The following is a 26,939-nucleotide window of genomic DNA, read 5'->3' on the forward strand; positions in this document are numbered from 1 at the left end:
TTTCTTAGAATAGAATACACATTTATTGTTCACATTTGAAATAATTTGGTTCCTGACTGAACCACTGAAAGTCCTAATGCATCTGTAAACTGAGTATCACTATAAAACAATTTAAAACGCCATGTAAAATAATATTATGTATGCGTGTGTTTCATTTCATGGTTTCTCAGCATAATCGCTTTGTCTATTTACAAATATATAAAGATTTTGCACTTTAAGTCATCTGAAATATCAAAGAGGTATTTTCAAATCACACAATAAATATAGAACCTGTTTTGTTAAAAATCTACAGTATACTGTACATTCAAGTTGAGGCAAAAGAAGTTTTAATGCCAGTTACACTTGAGACATAAATGAATGTTTCCAATAATTAGACGATTTCTAAAAGTGCTATCTCTGCCTGTAATAAAAAGTAACATTAGGATCCAATATTTCATTACAGTCAAAGTTTCAGACCATTGCTTCATTCACAGAATCAGAGCTTCTGTTACTAGAAAAATATCAAAGCTTTCATATATTTTTAAGTTATCTTCTTTCAAGAGTTGCAAGAAAGAGGCAAAAAATGGTCTAAAAAATAAAAGCCATGTCCACGCACATACACACACACATGCCACAATTCAGATCACCACATGATCCTCTAGAAGAATAATCAAACTCACAGCATTCTGTTTTACTTTAGAATGATAAGTTTATGAACAAATCTCTAAACAAAAAACCCAGCAGCCAACCCTAGGAAGTCTAAGGCAGATGTTCTATGTGCAAGTTTCTACATAGCAGAGTGCCAACTCTGGAGTCTTCCCATGACTTTGTGCATTACTCTGTTTCTTCTTTGTCACTTTCCACCCACTGATTTGGCTTGCTATCTCCAGCGGGTTTTGTTGATGCAGCAGTGGAACTGGGAAAAAGAGAATGTTAAAACTCAAATAAGTTATGCTTTGGGTAGAAACATGACACTGGTTTTATGATATGATGTTTAATACATTTTTGCTATATATCAATCATAAGCCTTAGATTAGGCTTTCTGTAAGTTATCACAACTTAGTCTGTGCTCTACATAGAGTTTAACACTATAAAAATAACCATCTGCAACATCATTTCAAATACCTGTTACGTGTAATATACTGAGATGTCTGCCAAGGTTCTGCTGAAACAGCACCACTCAACGTACAGTAAGGTTTTCTTTGCTGAGATGTAGATTTCACTAACTGATTGTCTTGGTCAGAACCTAAGAGAGAAACATATAATCAGTTAAGCTACAGTGCAACCAAAAACATTTGAAGGACTTGTTTCTTTTATGTCTTCTGCTTTAAAATAAATAACTAACTACACACAAACATCTTACAGCACATCTATAATAATCAATCTTGTTATTATAGATCTGTGGAAAACTTACTGTTATAAATCTGTGATAAGATTTTATAAGTACACTTAATGCTACTGAATGAAGTTATGTTAAAATTAGGATTTTAAATTTGAAAATTAAGCATTTACATACATGACCACTGCTGCAAGTAGTCATATTGATATCAAGTTTAAAGTCACAGAAATGTAGTTTCTCACTTTACAATTGATAACACTTTTTTACTCCTTAAGTAAAAACTTCTCCAGCATGCACATGCAGTAATTACCACCAACATAAGAACTTGCAAACTTGTCAGGGTATAGAAAAAAAATTAAAAGCAGTAAGTTAGATGCCTTAGCATTTATATGAACTTAACCATCACGAAAGTCAATGGAAAAGACATGGCCAAACTTGGCAGAGCCAGATCAATCCCCACTAACTCTTCCTCACATTTAGATTTCAAAGCTTTCATATGAAGTGGAAAAAAAATAGAATGATTCTGTATTCTACAGTATTCATCACAGTACTACAGAATTAAGAACTTCTGGACAAATGTTGTGAAAAAGGAAAATTTAACAACAATTCTAATGATAACCTGTGGAGTAATATCCAAATGGAGTATGATTCTCTGTGTGACAGACCTATATTTGGTTTTATTACTATTATCCAGTAGCTTAAGAATAGGATATATACGATTGAAGAATGCCATTTTTTAAGAATGCCATTAAGTACATCCAGAAACACTAGAATTTGGAAAAAGGCAATTACAAATCAAAAGCTTTAGTGTACAATGAACAGATCTTAAGTTGCTCACAGATCACTAAATCAAGTCATTCTTCATAAGCAACAGCCAAACTGTCTCAATTCTGTTTCTAAAAGTTTTCCTACTGTGGAAGATCATTTCATTTCACACTTACAGAAGTGCTATGGGAATTGCACAGAGGAGAAACAAGGAGAACCCAGAACACATGAGGCAGGCTACTTTATCTAACAAGAACACAAATTCAAGCTATCTTTACTTGCCAGGTGCTTCACCCATTTATCTTTAAATGTTGGCTGCCACAACAAGAATCTATTTAACAGAGATTGTTGTTACTTTTTCTTCCCCTGTCCCTTTTTTTTGGCCTCACCCCCCCCCCCCCACTCCTTAGAAAGTATTGAAGGCTCAGTGGTGAAGGCCAAAACACTGCACATGCATATTCAGGCACAAGGGGATGGGAAATAAGCTTACCAACTTGAAAGAAAAAGAAAAAAAATGTAGAAGAAAGGAAGTAAAAAATACTTTCAGTAAAAACACTATTCCAACCTATATGTCGTATAGCCATATTTTTGGGTTTTTTTCTGAAGAAATTATTCCTTTATGAAGACTTGAATCTTCAAATGCAAACGTTTATTGCTCAAATTTATTTTCATTATCATTATGCTCTTTTCACTATTTCTTTTTCAAAAGGATTTGGGTTTTTTACTGAATATGTTTGTGTACACATGTTTAATATTACCTCATCTCAAATAATTAATACTGGCATCCCCACATTATAATGCTCATTTCCAAAACTTGTTTCTAATCTATACAGATCTCTACAGGTCATGATTTCTTCAACTGCCTTGGCAATAAATATGATCAAATTTAATTTAATTTAGTAATTGTAGAAGTTCCCCATTCTTAATGGCTGTGCTGTCAGGTACTTGACATTCACCAGGTCGCTTCACAAATATAAATTCATTACATAAGTAATTATCAGGGAGGGAGTTATCATGATTCCCTTTTTAAAAAGGGATTTTGAACCATCAGTTACCCTGACAGGTAGAAGGATACAGATATATGGTAAAATTTGTCTTGGGAAGTTTTAGGTTTTTAATAGCCTTGTTCATATTTGCATCTTCTAGTTGAAAGGGGGGGGAAAAGAAACACATTACAAGAACATAATTTGAACCAAATACTTGCTTCCTAAGAAGGCACGTGGAGTTGTCACATTTTCAGAGTGCTTGTAATCAGTAGACATACTTAAGAACTGTTGCTTCAGCCACGCTCCTCTATCTTCTTCAAATGCCTTTCTCTAGGAAAAGAAATGACAGTTTACACTTACGACTACAGGAACAAGCTTAGTCCATGTTAAATTGATGCTATTCTATCTAGGAAAGCAAAAGTTGTAACATGTCCATGTAATTAAGGAGACCCAGCAGTTTAACACAGAATTACAGTCATGTAAGCAAGCTTTTGAATCCAACAAGGATTAGCTGAGGAGGTATTTATTTACAAGCCAGACCCCATGGTTTGTTTCACAGAGGTCTGACTAATCCTTTCATTTTACTGTTCTCCGCTCCAGTGACACACTCTCCTACCGCTGCCTCCCATGCTCCCCTTCCCTCTCAGTGCAGCCCTACCTCTTAGAGGTAGCCCTCATTTCTGGGCAGCTGCCAGTAAGGATTACTGCTTAAACCTCAACCCTGAGCCTTCTCCTAAACAGATAAAAATGACATTGAAAACAGCACTGATTACTTCCATCTGAAACCGGGGCAGGAAGAAAGGGGTTGTTTCATTTTCCAGTCACTCTGAGCACAGAATAGGAAAATAACAGCTAAAAGACAACCTCCAAGAGATCCAATGGCTGTGGAATCAAGCAATAAGCTATTTCATCTCCAAAACCCATCAGTGAAACAGGACATTACATAAATAATATATATAAAATAATTGTATAAAGTGATATATTTATAATTTTTATAAACTTATTTTTTATTCTAATTTATATAATTTCATGATATAAAATTATTTCTATTATGTCAGTAAAAAATAGAGCAAGCTGAACTCCAACGCAAACTTTTGCAAACACCTACAAAGCTTACAGCATTACTCCTCTTTTTCATACTTAAGCATTTTAACAAGCAGAAGCATGGATAGTTAAGCTTATGCTGCAATGTAATCCTAAACATTTATGTACAAACAATTATCAGTCATTATTGCTCAAGTCTTTTAAAGCTGGATTCTAGGTCCAATATGAAATTCACAAACTCATTAAAATGCCAATAAAATTAAATAAAAGTTGAAGAATACATACAGATATGTATGTAGTGGTCTGAGTCAATATTAGTCACCACGTGAACTACTGTTGTGCCAGTATTGCAAGTAAAATCTGAAGTTCTTTCTGTTCTTTACAATACATTTTACAGCATAAGAATAAAAAAAAAAGAAAAAAAAAAGAAAAGCTGTCTTGAGTCAGACAAGTTGTCGATCTAGCTCAGGATTCTGTCTCCAACAATGGCGACAAGAGATGCTATTTATGAGATCACATGAACCCGGCCACATTCTGTAGTGCATTCCCTCAGAGGTTCCCAGCCCCAAAAGTCATTTGATTAGAGATGTTGGAAGGCACCCCTTTGTTCCCCCCTCTTTTAGTACCCATCTGTGGATGTCCTGTTCATGGGCTTAGGCAACTGCTTTTTGAACCTGCTGGTACTGATTGCTATCACAATCCCCTGTGGCAGCAAAATCCAGAAATCAACTACCCAGTATATAAAAACATACTTTTTGGGGGATACATTTTAAACTTAATTTCAAGCAGTTTCTATGAGTTCCCTTGAGCCCTAATCTTGAGAGATTTGGTGAACAACAGTACTCCCTTCATCTGACCAACTGAATCCACAGTTTGAAAAGTTTTAATCACATCCCACTCCAACTTTCTTCTCTGCATGTCAAAGCAAGCAGTTCCATAAGCAATAAATCTGAAGTCCATTCCTTTTTTCCTTCAATGTCTTTTTTTCCTGTCATATCTGTACCATCATAGTTTCATCACCACATCATCACAACCTCCTTTCCCTGCTGAACTTCTAAGCCCCTTCATGTTCTTGGCCCTAACTACTGGCTAGACCAAAGGACACACGTGCTAGAGCTCTTTTAGAGACATATCTATGCTGACTGCCTTCCAGTATGTGTACTTACTGGCCAGCTTAACTACAAGAACAGAACAGATAATGACCCTACTAAGGGAAAGACAGCAATTACTTTGCATTTCTGCAAGTCACTGGTTTCACAAAAGTTTAGGAATCCAGTAGCTTTGAGAATTTGACCCTGCAGCCAAACCTGACTGAAACTTGCATAGGCCTTGCTTTTTTAAGAAACCAAACTTAAGCAGCATCTAATAAATCATTTAATGAATAAGTGGACTGATTTTTGGAAGTACTTAGATATTTCAAAAGCTGAAACAAAAATGGGTCATTCCATTTGCAGCAACTGTATTTTCCAATACACACAAAAAACCTTGGTTTTTTGAAATGCCAACAGAATGATCTCCTAAAATGACCAAAGATATGTGTTATACAGTATGGGAATGATCTTTCTCTATAGACATTAGCAAACAGATATTGTTGGATGACTGCACTTCAGTGTGCATAACAGTAAAACTACTCAACAATCGTAACTCATCTTCCATAGAAGTTCCCTTTTCTATTACCCTTCCACTTTTCTAATACCTCAAGTCCTAATCTAATAGCAGCTTCTGTAAAACTTCTTCGTTCCTTCTCAAAATTCTTTTTTTGTTCTCGAAATAGTCTCCATTCTTCCTGAAGACGCTCTCTTTCTTCCAACAAATAGCAGTCCTGTAGCAATAGAGTGGTATCATCGTCACACGGAGACATAAGCTGCTGCTGCAGATATAAAGCAACAAGAGACACAAACATTAATTTGGGAGTGACTGTTAAGAGGTGCAGTATTTCCACAGGTTCAGTTTTGTCAGAAAAATGGTTGAAGTTTAATATGGAAACCATGTAGTATCAAGTTGGTGGCTGGTGGGGGCAGAATTTCAGATGGCAAGCAAAATGCCCCTGTTCAGGCAGCTGACCTTATCAGCCTTCCTTACCTTTGTTTATCCCCCCAAATTATTCCTACCAGGATTACAAGCTCATTAAATTACTAACCAACCCACTAGTGCACCAATACTCAGACCAACCATTAAGATATTTTATTTTAAAAGCACTATCAAAGAATGGAGAAAGGCCCAGAGGTGAGAAGAGTGGCACATTAAAAAAACCAAAAAAACCCAAAACAAAACCACACACTTAGATTCAGTTGAGAAAAATAGGCAAAATTAAAGCCCACTACCTGTAAGAGCTGTTGCTGAGTTTTGATCATTTCTTTACATTGCTGAATCTCTAACTCTAGCTTTTCAGTTTCCAGCTCATGGTCTTCTCTTGAAATGACATCTTTTTCATTCAAAGCTCCTGAATGCACACGTGACACTAAGGGGGGGGAAAAAGCACTACTTAAAACAAAACCAAAAAAAATTCCTCACATCAGGGACTCATAGCAATAGCAAAAGGTTTTAGACTGTATTTGTTTCATCCTGAAAGACAGATACACAGTGTATTCAAAAGCACTTCTATCAGAGACAAGAGATCCAGAATTGGTGCTACACATGTAATTATGCACAAAATCCAGTTCAGAAAAAAAGTACTAATGAAAACATAGCTGTTTCACATTCCCCATGGTAAACCAAGTGTCTGCATTGCAGTAACCGTCCCACAAAAACCCCCGCTTGTTTCAGCGGTTATTTAAAAGAAAAATCAAGACAACTGAACACTTCTTTTCACTGACATGCTGTTAGCCTATTCTTCTGAGCCCTTTTTTGAAGGGCTTGTGTGTTCATAAAAATATGACAGTAACTATATTTATCACAGATATAAAAAGAAAGCCTTTTCCTTCAAGTCCTGTGAAGGAGAAACTGAGCTAACAAACATTGTGTGCATATTTTCATCCCCGTAAGGGAATGAATTAGAGAGGAATAAAATGTATTTTGTATAATTACATACTGCTTTATTTAATTTCATGCATAGCTATCACAGTTGATTGTAATGAGCCAAGTTTGATCCCCTGATGCCAGTGTTTGAACATTAACTGAATCCTAAAGGACTAGACTATGGTCATCTCTATAAATCCAAAAAAACAAAAACATGACTCCAAGAAAACAGCAAATATATGAAAATTTTTTCCTGATGCTTACAACTATTTTTTCAGTAAGTTATACCAAAACAAGTACTACTCAGAGCAAGTGTTCTTAAAATCCTTTCTATGGTATAAACATATTCCCAAAGACCATCTGCTCATTTATTTGCAATTGCATGCGTGACCTTCTCAGTCTTATTCTTGACTGCAAACATCCCTGTGGTAGCAGCAGCATTTGCTTGCATGGGAAAATAATACTAGGAAAGAATTTTATATATTTTTAGCCATCTTTTAATGCTGTTTAACAGCTGGAAATGAGGAGAGTCCAGCACTATACCATCAGCCAGTTCACTTTAGAATGCCACAAAAAGCCTCAGAGGTATGGATGTGGCAAGCCTAGACTCTTGAAAAGGACTTACATATTTTGCATCCAATTACTTCAAATTGCTACATCTGCATTACTTAACATCTCAAAAAGGTAGGGAAAGGCAACAAGCATTACTACAGGCATGTACTTTCAAGAGAAAAATAATTATTTCTTCAGACAGTTGCTGTTTTCTGTGTCAAACTATAATCATGTCCTTTCTCATGAAAACAGGCTTGGTATGCAACTGCTTCCCTAACTACCTACAGCTAAAACTCACACAGAAAAATGCCAATTACAAGCCCTTTCAGAAAGTCTACCAGGTCACAATTCCTTCCATTTTAGCTTCCTTTTAGCTTAAGTCAGTAAACCCCAAGAGCATGATACCAAATGGAATTATCAGTAGCATTTTATATGTACATGTAATACAGTTAAACATCACCTTGGTTATCTAACTTTTCAACATGATTTTTCAGCATTCTCCATTGTTTTCTAATGCTGTTGGTAAGCTGCTCTCGCACAGTTTCACAAGACAGTTCCCACATATTCTCTTTATTTAACTCTCCAATATCTTCCTCCAGGTCTGACAGCACCTGTAAAAGCAGAAACAAGAAGCTGCAAACCACTCCACTACTCCAAATACATGTATTTGCTTATTTAAATATGTACATGGATTTAATTTACTGAAGAGAAGGAAAACCCTTATATACAGGTAAGATTTTCCCATTCAAGGAAATTTGCCTGTCAGGGAGTTCAGTTCCCTGACAGCATAATGCTGAAGAGACAGAAGTGACCTGGCAGTACCCAGAACCCCACCACAGAGAGTATCAGCTAGCAAGACTCACTCACTCTCATGCATCTTCAAGCTAGAGTTCAGACTGCTGAGTTCTGCTGCCGAACTTAAGAATAGGTGCTCATAAACTCACTATGCAGCATGAACAGAATTTAAGACAAATATTTTCTCCTGTTGAGAATTAAGTAATTTGCCCTTGCCTTTTTCTTCTCCATGATAAAAATACCCACAACACACCAAAAGTAGAGCAGAACTAGCACCTCCCTCTCCCACTTCCATTTTACACTACTGTTCAAACATCAAACATGAACGCTATCTCGAAGAGCTAAGACAAAAATCTAAATGGCTGAGAGAAGAATAGCCCAGGACAATTTAGTAGATTTAAATTGAAAAGCTATAGCCATTTGAATATCTGGCATGAATAATCCACTCTTCTCAAGCATCTAAACCATTCTATACAATGCCCTTAATCTAATAGGAGGTAAGAAAAATGGGATAGGAAGTACAAAACTAGGAGGTTCAAAGGCATCAAAGTAACTCATTTACAAATGCAGTAAGCATTTTCTTTCAAACCCGGATCACAGGAGGTCTTAAGGAGCAAAACAGCTATATTAAAAAAACCCACAGGATTTTGGTTTGGGTTTTTTTGTTGTTGTTTTGGGGGGAATAGGGGGGCAGGGATTGGTTGGTTGGTTAAAGAGTTTTATGTCACTTCATAAAGAAACATCTTATTCCTTTACATATATTTATATATGCTAACACAATGAAAGCCCCGTCCGGAATAGGTCTCTCTATAGTAGTGTGATAACATGACAGTCTGGCTGGTTTCATGGCTGTTATTCTGTGATGGGAAGCAAAGTGATAAATGATGCAACTACATCATTAGCTGCCACACTTCAAGGTGTATGTTTCCTTCTAAGAATCAATATGAATTAGCATTTCTAAGTAGAAATGCAATGTTTGTTGGGGGTTTTGGGGGATTTTTTTGTTGTTGTTGTTCTGCAAGGCGTTCAATAAGAATTCAGATTTCATACCAAAATGTTAAGAGCATAAACAAACAAGCATGAACTATCAGATGCAATGTTTTAAATATAAATTTATCTTCAGACATTCACAAAGCAAACCAGTATTTCTAAACAAAAAGCTAATCTATGTAAAATAGGCATTGTGGGATAGACTAAGTCTTAAATAAATAATTTACTTTTGCAAAACCATAATTTTTGACAACATTCTTCCTGTTTATATTAATTTGACAAATGTAAAAAAACCCTAAGTTTTTTGTCGTGATAGGGACACTGCTATCTCCAATTCTAGAGCGGCATGACATTAGAGAAAGCATAAAATAGATTAAATGGAAAAAACCCCAACAACAAAAAACCCCCAACAAACCAAAAACCCCACACCACCCTACAACCCACTGAAATAACTCTACTTGAGACTTGCATCTAGTAAGTACTTCTATCATTATTGTACTACTAGAAATTACTGTTGTCTAGAAGTAGTTGCTTTGCTTAGTTTGGTTAATTAGTACTATTACAAGAGAACTAATCAGAACTTTCAGTGCACTAAAAACTTTTAGTATTTTCTTAGTAGTCTATTAATGCTACAATAGTTAACAAATACTTGTCTAATCACCCAAGAACAGTGAATTTCAGAGCACTAAGTCCCAGTTTTTCCTCAAGTTTGTTTCAAGGAGCAAGTTCATAAAGACCCCATTCCCACAGCTGGATTTTCACCAGTGTACTCAAGTTTGTGCCAAACACTCCTGGCCTCACTGAAATCCTAAAAGCAGAAGGATCATTTACAGAACTGGTACCCAATTATGCTTTATACTACAAATTATACCCAACACCCATTACTGAAGATCAACTTCTTGTTGCTAAGCTATAGTAATAATTAGATCTACTGACTTCCTACATGAACTTTTAAGGTAAAGGTTAAGAACACTGCACATTACTGATTACTTCACTAAATACACATGGGAGTCATTCTACACAGTACAGGGGGCAAGAAAAGAGTTTATTCACATCTTACAAAGAAGTGGCTGAAGAGAGTCTAGTGCTCTTCTACATAGCACATTCTGGGGCTGGACAATGCACCCGAGACGGCTCAGTAGTAAAGGAAGCAGTAAAGCAACTCGAGAGGGACAGGGGACATTCTGTATGGCAAGCACTAGATTCCACAGTAACAGCACACTCTGGAAGGCTCCATCTACACATATGCTTACGTACCAACACATACTATTTACTGTAATAAGAAACACTTCATCCATTGTTCTGTAGAGTATCCATATTCTCTTAATATCCTATTACTAGTACACCATCAATTTTGAATGATTCCTGGAATCTAGCCTTTATGCATGTTTTCTGTATTTCAACTCTTTCTTATGCCCAGGGATACTCTTATTGCTAAGAGAAAGCTCAGTTAACCTTCTAGATTATTCCCTACTTCATTCTGAGATCAAAACAGAACTGCAACTTCTAGCAAGGAATCAGCAAAAGGAATAAACAAACTCTTCGATAAATGAATATGCAGTTCCACAAAAATAAGGTATCCTGTGTAAACAAAGAAAGACTTAAAACCTGGAAACAAAAGAAACAGAAAACTCCACAAACCATTTTTCTTGGAAATCAAACATTTTCCTTGAACATACCAGCAGCTCTGTAAAAGGCACCAACAGCTACTCTAATCCATGTACTACAGCAGCACACCCTAATTACAAGTCCTCCACACCCATGGGTTCTATGGGAAGCCTGGTGTCTTTGCATAAGCACCTTGAAAGCTACCATCAACACAGTATGGAAGGCAAACAAAATCCAAAACGCATTGTTATATAGAATTACATACAGGTACCTACTGCACTGAAAATTTACTCAAAGTATACTTTCAAGCTTTCCATTGACTGACTGGGAAGAATACACTGGGTGTTGTTCACAGAGAGTAGAACGTATAAACACCAATGGATTTCAAGCACAGCACAGGATGTGCAATCCACAAGTTCCACAAGAAGTTTACCTTTTTTTTTCCCCCCCTTAATGATCAAATTACTCCAGCACTATACCAAACTACCAGACAGATTTAATTTTAACTGAAGAATACTTACTGGCCCATCTTCAGGCCTTTCTTTAGGTTTCTGTTTCTGTGGTGGGAGAAGTGAAATAATCTCTTTCTTCATTTGCTGAAGAACTTTTTTCAGCTCAGCATTTTCCACTAAAAGCTGGTTTTGGCGTTGTTCATAATCACTTAACAGAACTTTGTACATTTCTTCTTCATTTCTGGAAGAAGCAATCTTACAGTAACAACGTAACAGCCATAATATAGACTTCAATTAATGTTGTTCTAAGACAACTACCTGGCTTCTGTCTTATCAGTCCTCCATGCACCTCTCTTCCCATCAGCTCTACCAACATAATTTAGAACTTCCATAGCTACAAATGAAAAGGACATTTCAAAGCATGAAACAACATGCAAATATATAAATATTCAGATGTCATTGCATTTACCTATTAGCATTTCCGTGTAGTTATTGTCAAGAGACCACGTTACCCAAATATCCCCCTCAATCTTTAGACCCATATTGAAACACATTGCCCTGCTTAACAAAGTAAGAATAAGATAGTCAAGGAAAGATGATAATTTTTGAAACTCAGAGGGACATATTCTCATCCTGTCTTATCTTTTTAATGCATTTCTTAATGGCACCTTTATCCCTATTTCAGCCTTTATATCAATGGTGTATCAACTCTAACCTCTCTTCTGGCAATCATACCAGTTTTATTTCCAGTTTAGAGTAAGCAACTTTGTGATGTTTCACAAGGTGTTCCTCAAAACAAAAAAACCTTCTGTCCACATTTGAAGAAAAAAAATAAAAAAACAACCAAACAAAGAAAAAACCACAACAAAAAAACCCAAAACAACACATTACTACAGATTAGTGGTCCAATTTCAATTCTAGTTAGCTATCAAGCAAACAGTAACTAGATTTAAAAAACTGTTATTTTGACCTCACTGATACGTGAGCTAGTATTAGGGGGTCAAGAACATGCCACAAATAAGTTTCACTGACCTCAGGGTGAGGCTTCTAGAGTTATACTGAGTTGATACCTAAAGACTTTCTGTAGCCAAAATAGGTGTTCCTGCTACAGTGTCCAAACCTGGTCTGGCTTACCCACAAGCACTTTCAGAAAACTAAATCAGCAGAAAACCAACTTGGCAAAAACACAAATAGTTTTCTTCTGGTTTAGTGAACTAAACCAGCTTACTAAAATACAACATGCACTACAGTTGGCAAACAGCTGCAGGTTTCAGGGGTGGCAGGAGGGATAAGAGAGGATGAGCAGGACCTCCCTTCCACTGAAGAAAAATTATATAAATACTCTAAAGCCAGATATATGAATCAAGAGGTGCAAATATTTTTATCTGTTACATAACACTGATGCCTATTTTCAGCAACACACCACAGAAAACTATACTCATGCTAAACAGCACTGATTAATATCTTGAACACAATTTTTGGGCAGCACAACTTAAAAGTACTTATATGATAAAGGAGATTTCTTTTTTCCTCATTTCACATAGCACTAGATGCTATGTCTATCTTATGTTACTTCCTCTCTAATTTCTCATCGCTTACTGTTAACAGAAGTAGACTGTAGTATCTCAAGGGGAAAAAAGCTCATGCAGTGTTCCTTCCCAACTGGACCTGGTAGGCATAATACAGTGTTTATGACACTATCCAAAGTCTTGTGATGGCAGCAGTAGCAAGAAAGTAGGAGACACAGCTCTAGCTTAGGAATTAATTCCAAGTAATTCTCCCTAGTAAAAAAAAAAAACCCTCATTTTGTGAATATCTCCATCTTGGTTTGCGCTTGGTAAACAATCTTACGGAACACAGAAGTTTTAGCCTTACACAGTCAGCTGACATGAAATATTAAATCTTACATAAAAGATTTTAATATCTAAAAAAAACCCAAAACAATCTACAAGAGGGCAGCCATATTGACTTTACAGATACCCAGAACCAAATATAAACATTGTTAACATACAGAACATGCTATTTTCCTGTAGTAAAATTCAGAGCTGCTTACCTATCTTTTTGTCCTTTTTGTTCATGACTAATTGATGTAAGCGTTCCTTTAATTTGTTATATTCTCTTTCTTTCCTCTTCATATCATGATTGTACTGTGTAGCTCGACTTGAAATTATGTTCTGTAACTTCTGTACCTAAAAGCAACCCCACAAAACCTGTATTTCTTCAACTAAAGCATAAGTACATAAATTTCTTCAGAAAACCAAAAAACATGAAGCAAAATGACTCTTCTATTAAACTGTATTTCTGGTGAAAGGAAGTGACAAAATTAATCTGGAGAACTCTCCCAACCCATGGATTCTGACCTCAGACTTATCTCAGGGAATTTAGTTTTTCTGCAGAAACCAACATCATAAGCAACATATTATACTATAGCTCCTCTGAAGTACAACTGAACTCATGTTCTTGCAATTCACATAACCTTCTTTAACATCTTTAGTTAACAGAGCAGCGAAAGACATATTTTTTGTTTCAGTAATTAATGTTCAGGATCTAGTTTAAAAGTAGGCTTGTCAGGTTTACACTAAAAAAAATAATAAACTCTTCTTTTGGGCAGCAGGATGCTGGAAAACAGACTACCCCATTTGGTCTAAAAGAACGTTAAAACATATCACAAAGCACATTCTTGGCCTGTACTATCAATGCCTGGGTTGTGTTGGGGTTTTTTTGAATCGTCAGTTTTAACCTTACAAACATACAACACATTCAATATGTTAAGCTGGAACTTTAGGATCTTCACTGGACACAAATAGTATGGTGATTGCTAACTGTATGAATATGTTTATGAACAGAGTATTCACAGAAACTTAGAAGCCATGCAAAGTACAGCGGGGGGGAAAGGAGCACACTGGAAACAAATCCCAAGCTAAGCAGTGTCTTGGATGTCAAAGTGTTTTCTGATCTTGGCTCTTCCAAGACTCCCAGGTTTAATGAGACTGTGCTTTTGGGCTGCGTTTCCCCAATACTTCCCCTTCTTTTTAGTCTTCTGCTCTCCTCTACAACATTAAAAAAAAAAACCAAAAAACAACAAAAAACCCAAACCATGACCAAAACAAACAAAACAAAAGCAAACAAAGAAAAGCTCCTATACACATAGCTTTGAGGATGTGACTGAATCCTGTTGCCCCCTCCTACTTTTTGGTCTTTTTAAACATTCTAAGGTAAAGCTATGCTCAAAAGTATATAAAGCCTCAGAAAACTGTACATGTGCATTTCTGCAGTACTCTCTACCATTGTTGTATCTTGGACCTATCCCTTACAGAATCTATATGCAACAGGTCAATTTCACTTTGGTGAAAGACATTTACCAACAGAAAAAGCCTTCAAAGTGAACAATTATGAGACTCCTTGCAAAAAACCACATTATTGAATATTTATGTAATGACTCGTGTTAATGTACAAGAAAACTCACTTCATCCTTTTCATTTTTAAGTAACTGGTGCAAATTTCTGTTCTTGCTTTGCAGTTGTCTGTCTCTTTCCTGAAGTCCAACTATCTCCCTTTTAGATAATTCCAACTGTTCCTAGAAAAAGTGTTGATAGTTCAGTATCAGTAAGAATTAATACCAAGCAATTAAAAAAACCCCCACCCAACACACACAACACCCAAACCAAACTGCCAAACCACCTCACTTGAAGTAAATTAGTAAATTATTTGATCTCTGATGTTTTGGGGATTCTCTTGCATTCTCAATAAGAAGTTAGTTGTATTTTCTGGAGCAAGAAGGATGATTCTCCAGTACAAGAAACACTCTTGCTCACAAGAAACAAAAATTTGCTTGGTGTTTAACAGATATTCTTGTACAGTTATTACTTTTTCATTAAGTCAGGATTCTGCAAGCATATCTATACTGTGATAGTGAGGCAGATACTAAGCAATCTGTATGAATTTTGGACTACAGTATTACTGGAATGCTTCTGTTAAACAATCAAGGGAACAATTAACACAGATCAGCAGACTGTGGCCATAGCAAAGGAGATGGGACATTTCACATATATAGAGTAAGGCTAGACAGATGATCTCATTATAACAGATTATGCAAAACTAGCATTTTAGAAACCTTTCTCCACAAATCTAGGACTCAAACAAACTTGAAATTGCCAGCTTAAATGACAGAGCCAAACCCCATATACAAGCTCTTTTTCTTTGTACAGGTAGTGAGCTACAAATGTGTAGAGATATTTAAGGAACAAGAACTTCTAAGGAAACCACATCAGAATACAGGTAACACAATAGTGGAAGTCAAGAGGATTACTGCAGGGTATTTGAAAGAATTTGCACGAGAAACCTTACAAGCTGACAACTAAATTAAATGCCCTGGAATTGAAGTAATACTAACAAGTTTTCTCCTGCCTCACCTTAAAGCCATTTGTCTAGGGAAAGCAACTGCAGTGTTCTGGAACCTAACATTATAGAGTGTTTGTATAAAAATGAGTGCAGTTACACATGATTGTTCATGTCACATTGAAATGCTTCTACATGGATGACCCATCTCAGCAGGACTGCTATGATTTTGAGAATCTACAGCAGTATTTGTCAATGGGACAGTGCTAGCCAGCCCTAGTGAAAAAAAGCCTAAAAGGCCCCAAATCATGCACTGAAATCTTTTTAAAAATTTTATTTTCTTGACAGAATCAAGGGAAATACAACACCAATATGACTGCCCATACAAGTACCCATGAAGTAGCATAGGCTGTGAACTTCCAATACATCAGCTACTCCACAGTGACTGGCTTGACTATGTATTTATGCTGTGATAAAATGAAGCTCAGTAACTTCAGTTTTGACAACAGCTTCTGAGCAGTTCTTGCAAGGAGCCTTTGTAGTCGGCTATCCAAGGAATCCCAACAACAAAAAAATACATGGAAAAAGCTACAAATATGGAGAAAGACTGATAATGGCCCTGTGACACACACTAGAAATGCTACCTACACCTTTACTGGTTGCAGTTATATTGGGAATTTATATTTTAGAGCTGGGCATATCCTTTTAAGTGATACTGAATGATATGAACTGAAGTGTTTAACATTTTCACCCACAGCATGCATTAACACTTCCAATCCAAACAGTTTTCCCTCTTCCTTGATTAAAGGGGCCATAATTCTCAATAAGTTTTCAGTTCTCTCGTTAATTCATATTTTGTTAACTTTAAGGAATTTTCAAGTGGAAAAATATTTCAAATAACCCCAAGATGCAAATAAAAATACAATTGCAGATTAATACTGGGGAGAAAAACAAAAAAGCACTCACTGTTAAAAATGTACAGTATCTGTTAAACATAAATGCTGCATAATATCGGTGAAATTATCTTATTTTCTACCTTTAATTTAGCATAGCAGTTCTGTAAGTGATCCATATCACTACCCAGTTTCAGATGCTGCATTTCTACTTCTTCCTGAGCTCGAAGGTTCTTGTGCTGCAGTACAAGCAATTCATTCATGCAATTTATGATAGATATTAAATTTAATTCTGTTCCTTTGGACTCCGCATAAATAGAAGGAAAGCCCAGTGTTGTCAATTCCTGGTAAAAGACAAGGGGGAGGGGGGGGAATAAATAACTGGATCAATCTCTCACAATTCTCCAAAAGAGAGAAACAATATTGGGTGAAATCCTGGGGGGGGGGGGGGGGGGAGGGGGGGGCAGGAATCCTATTCCCCACCAACTTTGGCTTCTGAGCATTGAGAAAAAAGCCTTCCTAATCCCGTGAATCTTTACTACCACAATTGATTTAATGTCACCTTCACACAACCTCCAATAAACAATATCTGGCTTACCCTGTTGAGATACGATATACTCTGTTCAATATTCTCTTCTGTGCAGAAGGCACTGAAAAAGCTGTGCATGCTTTTGGATGAAGGCAGTGGCAAGCGTAGCACTTGTGAGTTCATGCTTGGGGGAGATATCTTTTTTTCTGAGGTATATTGAAAGATATTTTTGCTATCTAAAAGTTAAAAACATTAAGAAACAAGTCAGGGCTAACAGTTTAGGACACATCACATACCAAAAAAAAAAATCAACCCTCCAACTACTCAAATTATTATTTACAGAAATTTACAAGTCTAGAGCTTAGAATTTCATCTAAAATGATATAAACAATTCACAATGAAAACACAGATAAACTTCCACTGAAAATTTAAAGACTCAATAACATTTTAACGTATTGTATCTTTTAATTTTACTCCTCTTCAAGAAAAAAAAACCTGCCCAACCTTTCTTTCTAATTGCCATGCTACCACACGATTTTTTTTTTTTTTTACACACAGGTGCAAAAGCTGTACGTTTAGTGAAAATTCTTACAGAATGTACGATATCCTTATTCATATTAAGTGTATGCTATAATTTACTCTTCCGCTAGGTAGAAGCAGGCAAGGAAATATTTACTCCTTTAATAAATTTCTAATCAATTTATAAGGTAATAGAATTTAGAACAAGTAAAGAAACCTCTGAAAACACAAGATATCCCAAAAGGTGCAATTAAAAAAAAAGTGTGACTGAAAAGTCTTAGAACATTTATACATATATATATGTATGTGAAAGGATGGTATTTTACAGCAGCATTTCTGAAGGACTCAATCCAAAACAAGGCACTGTATATACTACACATTATTTAACATTCTGCTTAACTGGTCAAGTATGTCATGCACATAACTCCAATCTCTCTCTCTTTAGCAGCTATAACATCACTGGTAAAGTTAGCAAATCCACTGAACTCAAAATATTACCAGTTTACCTGATGACAGCACTGGCACAGTAATAGTCTTCCAATCTCCCATAGCAACAAAGACAGGCAGGGTACCTGAGCAACTGGTTCAGCAGTGAAGTATTTAGTACAATTGCTGGCAACGTGTGTTACGTAGGCATCTCCTAAAATAGCAAGAGCATTTTAGATTAATCTTGTAGCTGTATTAGCTGCTATTGTTAAAGCAGGCATAGGAGAGTGACTACTGGACTTGAGCCACATGAAGTTTTTCTGCTTCTTTACACAGCATTTAGAACACAGTAAGCACAGCAGATATTATGCTGTAAAAATGATGCACCTATCTATATTTAGTAAGCCTTAAACTTAACTAAGTCTTGTAAACCATTAACTAAAGCTAAAATGCCATGCATACATGAAAATAATAAAGACTCACACTGTAGATAACTCAGTTGTTTCTGTTGATATACAGCAGAGAAAACACAGCAAGCCAAGTATTGAATATTTTCCTGCCATACAACCAGGAAGCAATTTTATTAAGATAAACTTACGTGAATTTTTAACATAAATCTGTCTGAGTCGGATTATTACTTAAAGAAAAGGATAATAAAGGCTCTGGAAAAGATATATTAGCAGAGGGAAGGCAAAGGAACTTCTAATAAGTATTTACCATTTACATTTAACTTAACCTATACATTTAGTTATATTGCCTTTCCTTGGCAAGTTGCTTGCTTCTTTGCAGAATCTCTAAAACTGTTGAAGAAAACAAATAGAAGCCTTACCCTGTTGGCACAGCCACTCAGTACAGCACCAGCCCTCTGCAAACCAAAGGAAAGTCACACACTCATAAGGAAGAACAAACCGATTGTCCCCACACCCTACCTCCACTGCACAGTAAGAAGGCACATAATGCCATTAGTTACCACACTGCCAGAAACTTAAAATCCAGCTTGGATGCTTAAGAGCTGAACAGCATAACCCATCAGCTGTTACACGAACAATGATACTTCAGGGAAATAAACTTTCCACCTTTTCAAATTAGCACTTCAGAACAAAATCTCAAGTCAGTTTTAGATGGACTCTGTAGACTTTTAGAGCACAAGGGTGTTTTCCCCTAACCGCCCGCTAATGTTCCAATAAACACACTCTGAATAAGCAACTTCTAAATTTCTGACACCAAACCCCTGTATTTTTATCACTGTGGAAAAAGTTATCGTTTAGGGGGGAAAAAGAGAAAGGAAGAGGGAGGGAAGTGTGCTCTGTTATTCATAAGGTCTCTTGAGAACAGAGAAAGTGTAAGAATCCTTATCAACATTTCAAAGCACATAACACAGTGCCTGAAGTAACAGCAAGTTTTAAGAGATCTACTGGTGTACAGTTGTATTACAGAATGCTCAGCATTAGAAAATACAATATCCAGCTGGACGAGTATTTCTCCAGGTTCATAAATTTAGTTGGAAAAGAGGTAAATAGTTATTCCTCAGATGAGTTGAAAGCTTGCAGAAACTACTACATTACATATCAGAAAGCACACGTAAGGCAGCAAGAAAAACACAATCAATGCAACAATCTAGTGGTTGTTCTTGTTTAAGAAATGGGTTTTTCTGCTTTCTCTCTGCCCATATTCACTTATGCACATTTTTCAACTTTTTTCCCTTCTAAAACCAAGATGTCTTGAAATGAACAAAGGTTCAGATTCTAAAGACAAGAAGTCACTTCACAGCAGAAATCTGCAAGGCAATTTTTTTTTTCCCCACCCATCCAAAACAACTGTGCTTTCAAAATGGAATTTAAAGTCAAACTAAGGATTAAGAGGACACACTTCTTACATGTTAGTTTCGTTTCTGTTGGATCCATCAGATAGAGAAACCTGCAAATGTAAGGGAAAAAGAAGGCAAATTAAACTACAAGTATATTCTCATTACTGGCATTGCAATCCTGCTATTTCAAAAGATTGTTAAGAAACTCAAGACACACAAATTCCATTAAGGACTGTTGGAAAGTCCACAAAAATACTACTCACATTTCAGATATGCCATTAATTTCAAACAAACCAGCTTTTATTCTTTAAGAGGCTGCATACCCATTATGAGATCTTATCATCCAAATTCCCTGAACGTACAGTATTACCAACCCACAGGTCTCTCTACACTGACAATACTATTCTGACACAGCATCTACAACTCCATACGATGTTTGACTGGAAGCAGAAACCCGACTAGTCCAGATGTGGGAATGCAATGACTCTCTAAATTTGAGAGAGATTCATTCAGTGCAGATGCTTTATCAAGACTACTCTCTAGTGATGCACTGTTTCTAGGTACACCAAGAGGACACAAGAAAATTAACACACAAACTCAGGCTCAGAAAGATGTCTAGTGAAGACAGAAAAAGCAAGGACACATAGGCAGTACAATAAAGTCCAGATAATGCAACTATATTCTTCTCACATTAATCAACCTTGAAGGCTCTAGAGCCTTTAGTCTTGAAAAGACCACCTGCAGTACACTGCACACTGTTTAATACATCAGATTAAAAGCCACCCTCAGCAATTTCAAGATTTGGAAAGCACCAAACTCAAATACTTCCTTCAGCTGTTAAACCACTACCCTAAGGTATCTTAAATAGCTATGTGTCATCAAACAAGTGCACTAGCTTTGAAGCAGTAATCATTTCAGGGAGTGGTCAGCATTTTTTACTTGAATCATCTTTACATACTGTATTTAGAATTAAATTCGGATGTGCAGAACGAGACAATCCTGTGTCAGCTGCAAATGGGAATGCTACAAGCCTTTAGTCCCATGCTAAGATCATCTCATCAGTTCCACGTGGCTTCTACTGCCAGTTCAGGACCTCAGCCATGACTTCTAAAGCTATCTGGTGATTAAGACCCATCAGATACATTTCCTTCCCAGTCTATGCAGTTCCTGGAGCAACGTGGCTCAGAATAGCCTCACTGAAGTATGCAAGAGCTAAAGATGAGCATTCCTGATGAAGACAGGATGGATGCAAAATTAGTTTAGATACAGTGTCTTGAGAAGGGACTCTTCACCTTTAGTACACTGCACTTTAGTACACTACAATGCTCTCTTTAACCACCAAAATGTACCAGAGAACATATTCACGTAGAGGACAAAAATGTGTAACTCTGAAGCAGTATTTTGTGTAATTATGGAAGAATAATAAAATACGTAAGATTGAGAAGTACTTTAGGGATCTCCCTAGGCTATCCTAGTTAACACAGAAAGGCTTTAACCAAACAAAAATAGTTAAGAAGGTTTTGTGGGTTTTTGGGGTGTTTTGGTTTGTTGTGGTGTTTTTTTTTTTTTCCTCCCCCTCCTCAAATCCTGCTTGGGAAAACATGCAGTAGGAAGCAAAAAGTCAAATTTCACCGTTTCCCAGCATCTCATACTAACATCAAAAATCTGACCGACTGCGGGTGGGAGAAAAAAGAACCACTGAACAGCCCAAACTTCTGTAACTACTTAATGATTTTCATTCTGTGCCCATTCTCTGTACACAAGGATTTGTTGCAGTTACTTCACCAACAGGTTCAAAAACCTGTAATGACCCAGTGCTTGCTAGATGTAATTCTGCCAATTGTCACTTCGTGTCCCAAGCAAGAAAGTCCTGGAGTGGATAAGACTTCGATGGATTGTCAAAAAATGAGCCTCTGCAACCCAATTTCAAATGTGTGCACATAACTGCAGAGCCATCCCACTGCAAATGGAAATTAAAAACCAAACTAACAAAAAACTCCAAACACACACATCTCCCCAAAACACACTAAAATCACAGAGAACTTGATTAATACCAAGGAAGCAGTAATCAAACCAAGCCATTCAAGTGCTTGTCGGAACAAGTGAAATACAAAAAACCCAAAGAACTTAAAAAAATAAGAGCTGTCATGGTAATAACTTATGAGAACTTGATTCTTAGAAAGGCACCTGGGGAATTTTTTGACAAAAATCTACAGGAATAGTTCCACAAACTCCTACATGATTCACTAACAAATACATCTTTCTTCTCAAGAACAAGATTAGATTAAACTTCAAAAATAGTACATTTCACAAACCTAGAGAGCTGAAAGTAGCTGTTCTTAAAATTACTGTTCTGTTTTGGGGGACAGGGGAGGGATTGACAATGAATATGCCAAGATTCAAGACAGAAATCCAATTAAGTAAGGCTGAGTTCAGATCATACTGCAACGCAAAGACCATGAGCAGCAAGAAGTTAGGATTATAAACTTCACACAACTCAGCATACTTAGAATTTCTTAATATCATGCTTAAACTTGAAAAAAGAGTAGTTGTAACTGGGTTTGTAAAACTCATTCAATCAGAAGATAATCACTTGTCACAGCACTGTGCTGTGATCATATTACACCATCTGGTCATCTCTAACCGACACAGGGTGCGACACAAATGGGAAATGCAGTATCTGGTAACCAAGAAAACTTTTTTCCCCCCTAAGGCAGAGGATGGGGAAAGGCAATTTTTGGAGAGGTGGTTTCTACCTGTCCCCAATATCACAATGCCTTGGAAAAAAGTTTTAAAAGTCAGTATCAACCAGAAATTGTCAAACAAACATTCCTTCTCTGTATATTTCAAATACTACTAAAAGTTGTGACATGTATATAGTTCAACTTATAAAAATTGAGGGGGGCATAGTTAGCATTTACTTAAAGGGCAATATGGTTCCTTCTACTAAAATTATATCCAAAAAGGAGCTGTGAATCTGCTTAAAGCTTATACATTTGTCTAGTAATCCACAGATGCCACACAGATGGCTCTTATCCAGACAGACCCAAAGACACATCAGTCTATGTAGATTTAGGGTACACTCTGGTTATGACATTGTCGATCTACAAGTCTATCCCAGATAACATTGTAAGAAACATACTTGTTTTAATTCATGTAATCACCATGAAAGTCCATGCATTTCCTCCCTAGAGTTTTGACACTCTCTCTCTACAGCTATTTTAATAACACAGTTTACAGTTAGCACTAAAATATGCATATCATATCCAGTGATAACTGTATAGTTGAAAGAATTCCTTCCTCTAAAAATCTATTACAGTTTTAGTGACCTTTATTTAATATTGTAATTTTAATGATGGTCCTGCAATCAAAGCAGACCCCAGATCTTTCCTCCCACATTCACAAGATTGTGGCAATTTAATCGTTATTCTATTAACTGCAAAATGGGGGTGGAGGAATCCCTCCACTTACCACATTCTATGGGAACTTTAAGTAATGGCAAATTTCCAGCTAAACTTCTCAATGTTGTCAAAAGTAACATGAAAAGGCAAGTCAAACCACCTAGCCTGCGGGTATTAAGTCTCCACTTCATTCTGAGCATATCATACTCAGAAAATCACAACTACATTTCTCCATGCCATTTTACTTCAAAAACAAACAAATAAAAAAAAAAATCAAGAGTTTTAAGAAAATAAATGTTTATCTGATCTTCTCAACATGTATAACCACACGAGAATATACCCTCACACCTGATAAAATTCAACATTCGATGATCATTGCGTCATGGTCTTTGCCTCAAACACTTGTTACAAGGAATATGATCTGATCTACTACCTCAAGATTCAACTCTACCTTTTACATACACAGATGACTGAAATTCTGTTAATGCAATCACTGAAAAAATTGAAACATGTGGAAATGTTTTCATCTGGCTCCCAAATTCCTACCCCATTTTGAACTAACACTATGGATTTTCACATTAGCATTTTCCCATTGCCAAACAATAGCACTATTTTTGTTAATCTTCAGAATAGTATTCCTCTGTTTGCATTCACAAATGGCTTACTACACGTAGCTGGAGCAGAACATTATGCTACCAAACCTCCCCATGTCACAGATACCCAAGAGGAAAACCTTAGGAACTGTCTTCTGCAGTTCCTCCTCCTTTTCCTGAGATCAACTTTAGCCAAACTTCATAGTTTGGCTGTCTCTGCAAGAAGACAACTTTAAAAAAAAAAAAAAAAAAAAAACAACCACAAAACCACCAAAAAACCCCACACCTCACTAGTTCCTAAAGTTGGTAACATTCACTGGGCAGAGCCAGAACTAGTATTCCAGATCTCAGAAATTATGAAACTCTCAAGTATCAGTAGGATATAACCTGTAAGTTAAATCAGGCATGGAATGGAAGATGGTAACTGCAACTAATTTCTCTAAAGATTGCCAGGGAATTCAAGGAATAGTTCTCATGTAAATTCTAGGTTTCTCTTGAGCAAAACACAAGTGTCATAGAACAGATTTCGTAAGCACAAACAAATAGGACTGGTGAAACATCAGCATACCTTCTGTGGAAGAAAGGAACTCTAACAAGTCTGCCACAGTGCTCCGGAAGAAGGAATGAGCCAACATACCTGGGCAAGACAGCATAACTGGATTTCCAAAAAGCCTTTCAAAATGTTTCCTACCAAAAGCTCTTAAACTAAGATGTCAGGGGATTTATTAATGACCAATTATAGATGGGGAAGCGCAAAGTGTAGGAATAAGTTAAAAAAGGGTGAGGAGAAGATATGAAAGTGTATCATATGGAAGTCCCAAAGAGACAAAAATTAGAGTCCCGTACGGGTCTGTGCAGGCATACCTGTTGTTCAGTAAATTTAAAAAGATGATGAGTAGGTAAGTGAGAAAGCTCATGTACTGTACAGAGTTATTCAGAGAAATAAAGACCCAGATTGAAAGAAAAACTGCAGAAGGTTGTCCTCATACTAAGCAAATGGATGATAAAAATCAGCAGCTGAAATTCCATGTTCATAAATGCAAACTAACACAATGAAAAAGACAACTCTGCTACATACTTAAACCAACAGCCTCTAGTTAGGTATTATGCAGGAAGAGATCCCAGGGTCACTATGATTAGTCCTCTGGAAATAACTCACAGGCACTTCACAGAACATTGGATCAGAGGACAGAAAAGAGATCACAATAACGTCTCTGTATGAACACTAAGCTCCCCCAGCTTAAATATCACACGGAGATACAACCTTCCCTGTATAAAAGGGAACAGGCCTGAAAATGGTGCAAGAAGGTCAATCAACACTTTCATACAAGAAACTAATAAGCTATGACTTTTCAGCTAGAAGAGGAAACAGCTAGAGAAATAGGACAAATGTATAGAAAATAATTATTCGTTGCTTCTTTTAACACAACAGTTACGCAGAATGAAATGAAACATTCAGCGCAAAAGCTGAAAAATAAGAGCATTTTTCCATATAAAACACGGTTAAATTATGGCCTCACATCACCACGAGCTGCTGCGAATGCTAAATATACGGCTCCAATTCATTGAAAAACATCCATCAGCAGCTATTAAATTTAAAGAGAGAGATACAACCTCTGCTCAGAAATCCTTCAGCTCCAGACTGCAGTATACTGGGAGGATACACAGATAAAAGTATCGCTGTGCAACCAACCTATACTTACAATCTTTTTCTTAGCATCTGCTGCCAGCCACTACCAGAGACAAGATATTGACCCCAGTGAGCCCAGTATTACCCTCTCCTATGCTCTCACCAGTCCAAATGACAACTGATACTAGTACCACAGCTCCCCCCCGCCCCCCCGCAAGAAACGGAAAGAAAATCTTCCCCCCAAATACTTATAACCTGCTCCATCAATGGTATCAAACAATTCCTCTAGGTCTCCTTTCTAAGTTTGCTATTGAAATTTACTTAATACATTCATATTTTATTTCACATGCCTCCTATTTTAAGTCATTGCCCTGAAATTCCTATCATACCTTCGTAGCATATGGAGCCCCGTGTAACTATTTCATTGACAGCACAGAAAGCAGCAGTGTTCTACACAAATAGGGGATGCAGTAATGCTACAGACTGATCTTGCGTTACGATTTGATCTTCAAATTGAAATGGGCTTTGCTGCAAATAGAGAAAAAATATTTTTAAACAAAATTAAAAGAACAACAACAAAAAAAAGCCAAAATCCTGTATGGAACCTCTACTCTCACATCACGTGAAACTACCAGCTAAACCCGAGCAGTCACAAATTCTCTGACTCAGTAGAAAGCTTTACGGCGCTCACCTCTTCGAGCATCCGCCGCTTGTAGCTTCACCGAGATCAACAAAACGCTGGGCCTTCCAGCGGGGAGGACAGCCGGCAAAGCCAAGCCGCTACCCTAGCTCTCCCTCGTCCCTGCGGAGCAGCCGGAGCCTGACAAGAAGGAGCACAGGTCAAGATCCACAGCACCGCCGCGGCCAAACAGGCTCCCCCCGCACGCAGCCCTCCCCCGGCCCGGCCGAGGGAGCGCCCCGGGGCGAGCCCAGACGGCGGAAACGCCGTTCTCCTCGGCCGCCCCGCTCCGGGCTCCCACAGCCGCGGCGGGCGGGCAGAGCCCAGCGCAGCCCCGGTACCTCAGCGCGCTGCGGCGCCCTCCCGCTCCCTCACCGGCCCCGGCCTCGCCGCCCGCCCCCCTCCCCCCAGCGCGTGCCTCGCCAGCGGCCGCAGAGCGCCCGTTACCCGCCGCGCCTCACAGGCGGGACGCAGCCCCCGCGCAACCCTCCTCCCGAGCCGCCGGTGAGAAGGAGGAGGAGGAGGAGGGGAGGAGGAGCCCCGCGCACCCATTCGCGCAGCACCACCTGCTGCGGCTGCTGCCGATGGAAGAGGAGGGAGAGAGGCGGCTCCCGAGCGAGCTCCGCTCCGCGCCCCACAGCTGCCGTCGCCACCGC

The 26,939-nt window shown here is 37.6% G+C and overlaps 1 protein-coding gene across 10 annotated transcripts; it reads right to left on the reverse strand.

Annotated features, from left to right (window-relative positions):
- On the reverse strand, positions 1 to 26,939 carry SSX2IP (SSX family member 2 interacting protein). Of its 10 annotated transcripts, none has more exons than XM_069789110.1 (17): positions 26,850 to 26,939; positions 26,296 to 26,424; positions 20,050 to 20,090; positions 19,003 to 19,038; positions 18,254 to 18,387; positions 17,298 to 17,464; positions 16,843 to 17,043; positions 14,935 to 15,045; positions 13,522 to 13,657; positions 11,787 to 11,862; positions 11,538 to 11,709; positions 8,084 to 8,234; positions 6,438 to 6,574; positions 5,810 to 5,983; positions 3,288 to 3,399; positions 1,105 to 1,225; positions 1 to 895 (listed from the first exon to the last, which is right to left on the reverse strand). In XM_069789110.1, exons 5-17 carry the CDS (start codon positions 18,294 to 18,296, stop codon positions 814 to 816), a joined length of 1,683 nt encoding a protein of 560 aa, XP_069645211.1. In that variant the 5' UTR covers positions 18,297 to 18,387; positions 19,003 to 19,038; positions 20,050 to 20,090; positions 26,296 to 26,424; positions 26,850 to 26,939; the 3' UTR covers positions 1 to 813. The 10 variants fall into 10 exon arrangements, with proteins under 10 accessions (XP_069645211.1, XP_069645210.1, XP_069645209.1 ...); XM_069789109.1 differs by having other exon boundaries at positions 26,832 to 26,925; XM_069789108.1 differs by lacking the exon at positions 26,850 to 26,939 and adding an exon at positions 26,731 to 26,810.

The sequence above is a fragment of the Haliaeetus albicilla genome, chromosome 8 (genome assembly GCF_947461875.1).
Source record: "Haliaeetus albicilla chromosome 8, bHalAlb1.1, whole genome shotgun sequence".
Taxonomy (NCBI): Eukaryota; Metazoa; Chordata; class Aves; order Accipitriformes; family Accipitridae; genus Haliaeetus; species Haliaeetus albicilla.

What these genes read in the sequence shown, in the direction of transcription:
- SSX2IP (XM_069789110.1), bottom strand. Translation starts at nt 18,296, where the DNA reads ATGGGAGATTGGAAGACTATTACTGTGCCAGTGCTGTCATCAG. An exon ending in ACTGATAAGACAGAAGCCAG is followed by an intron (nt 11,710 to 11,786) that starts GTAGTTGTCTTA and finishes TGCTTCTTCCAG; the next exon opens with AAATGAAGAAGAAATGTACA. An exon ending in CTCAGCAACAGCTCTTACAG is followed by an intron (nt 5,984 to 6,437) that starts GTAGTGGGCTTT and finishes TTATATCTGCAG; the next exon opens with CAGCAGCTTATGTCTCCGTG.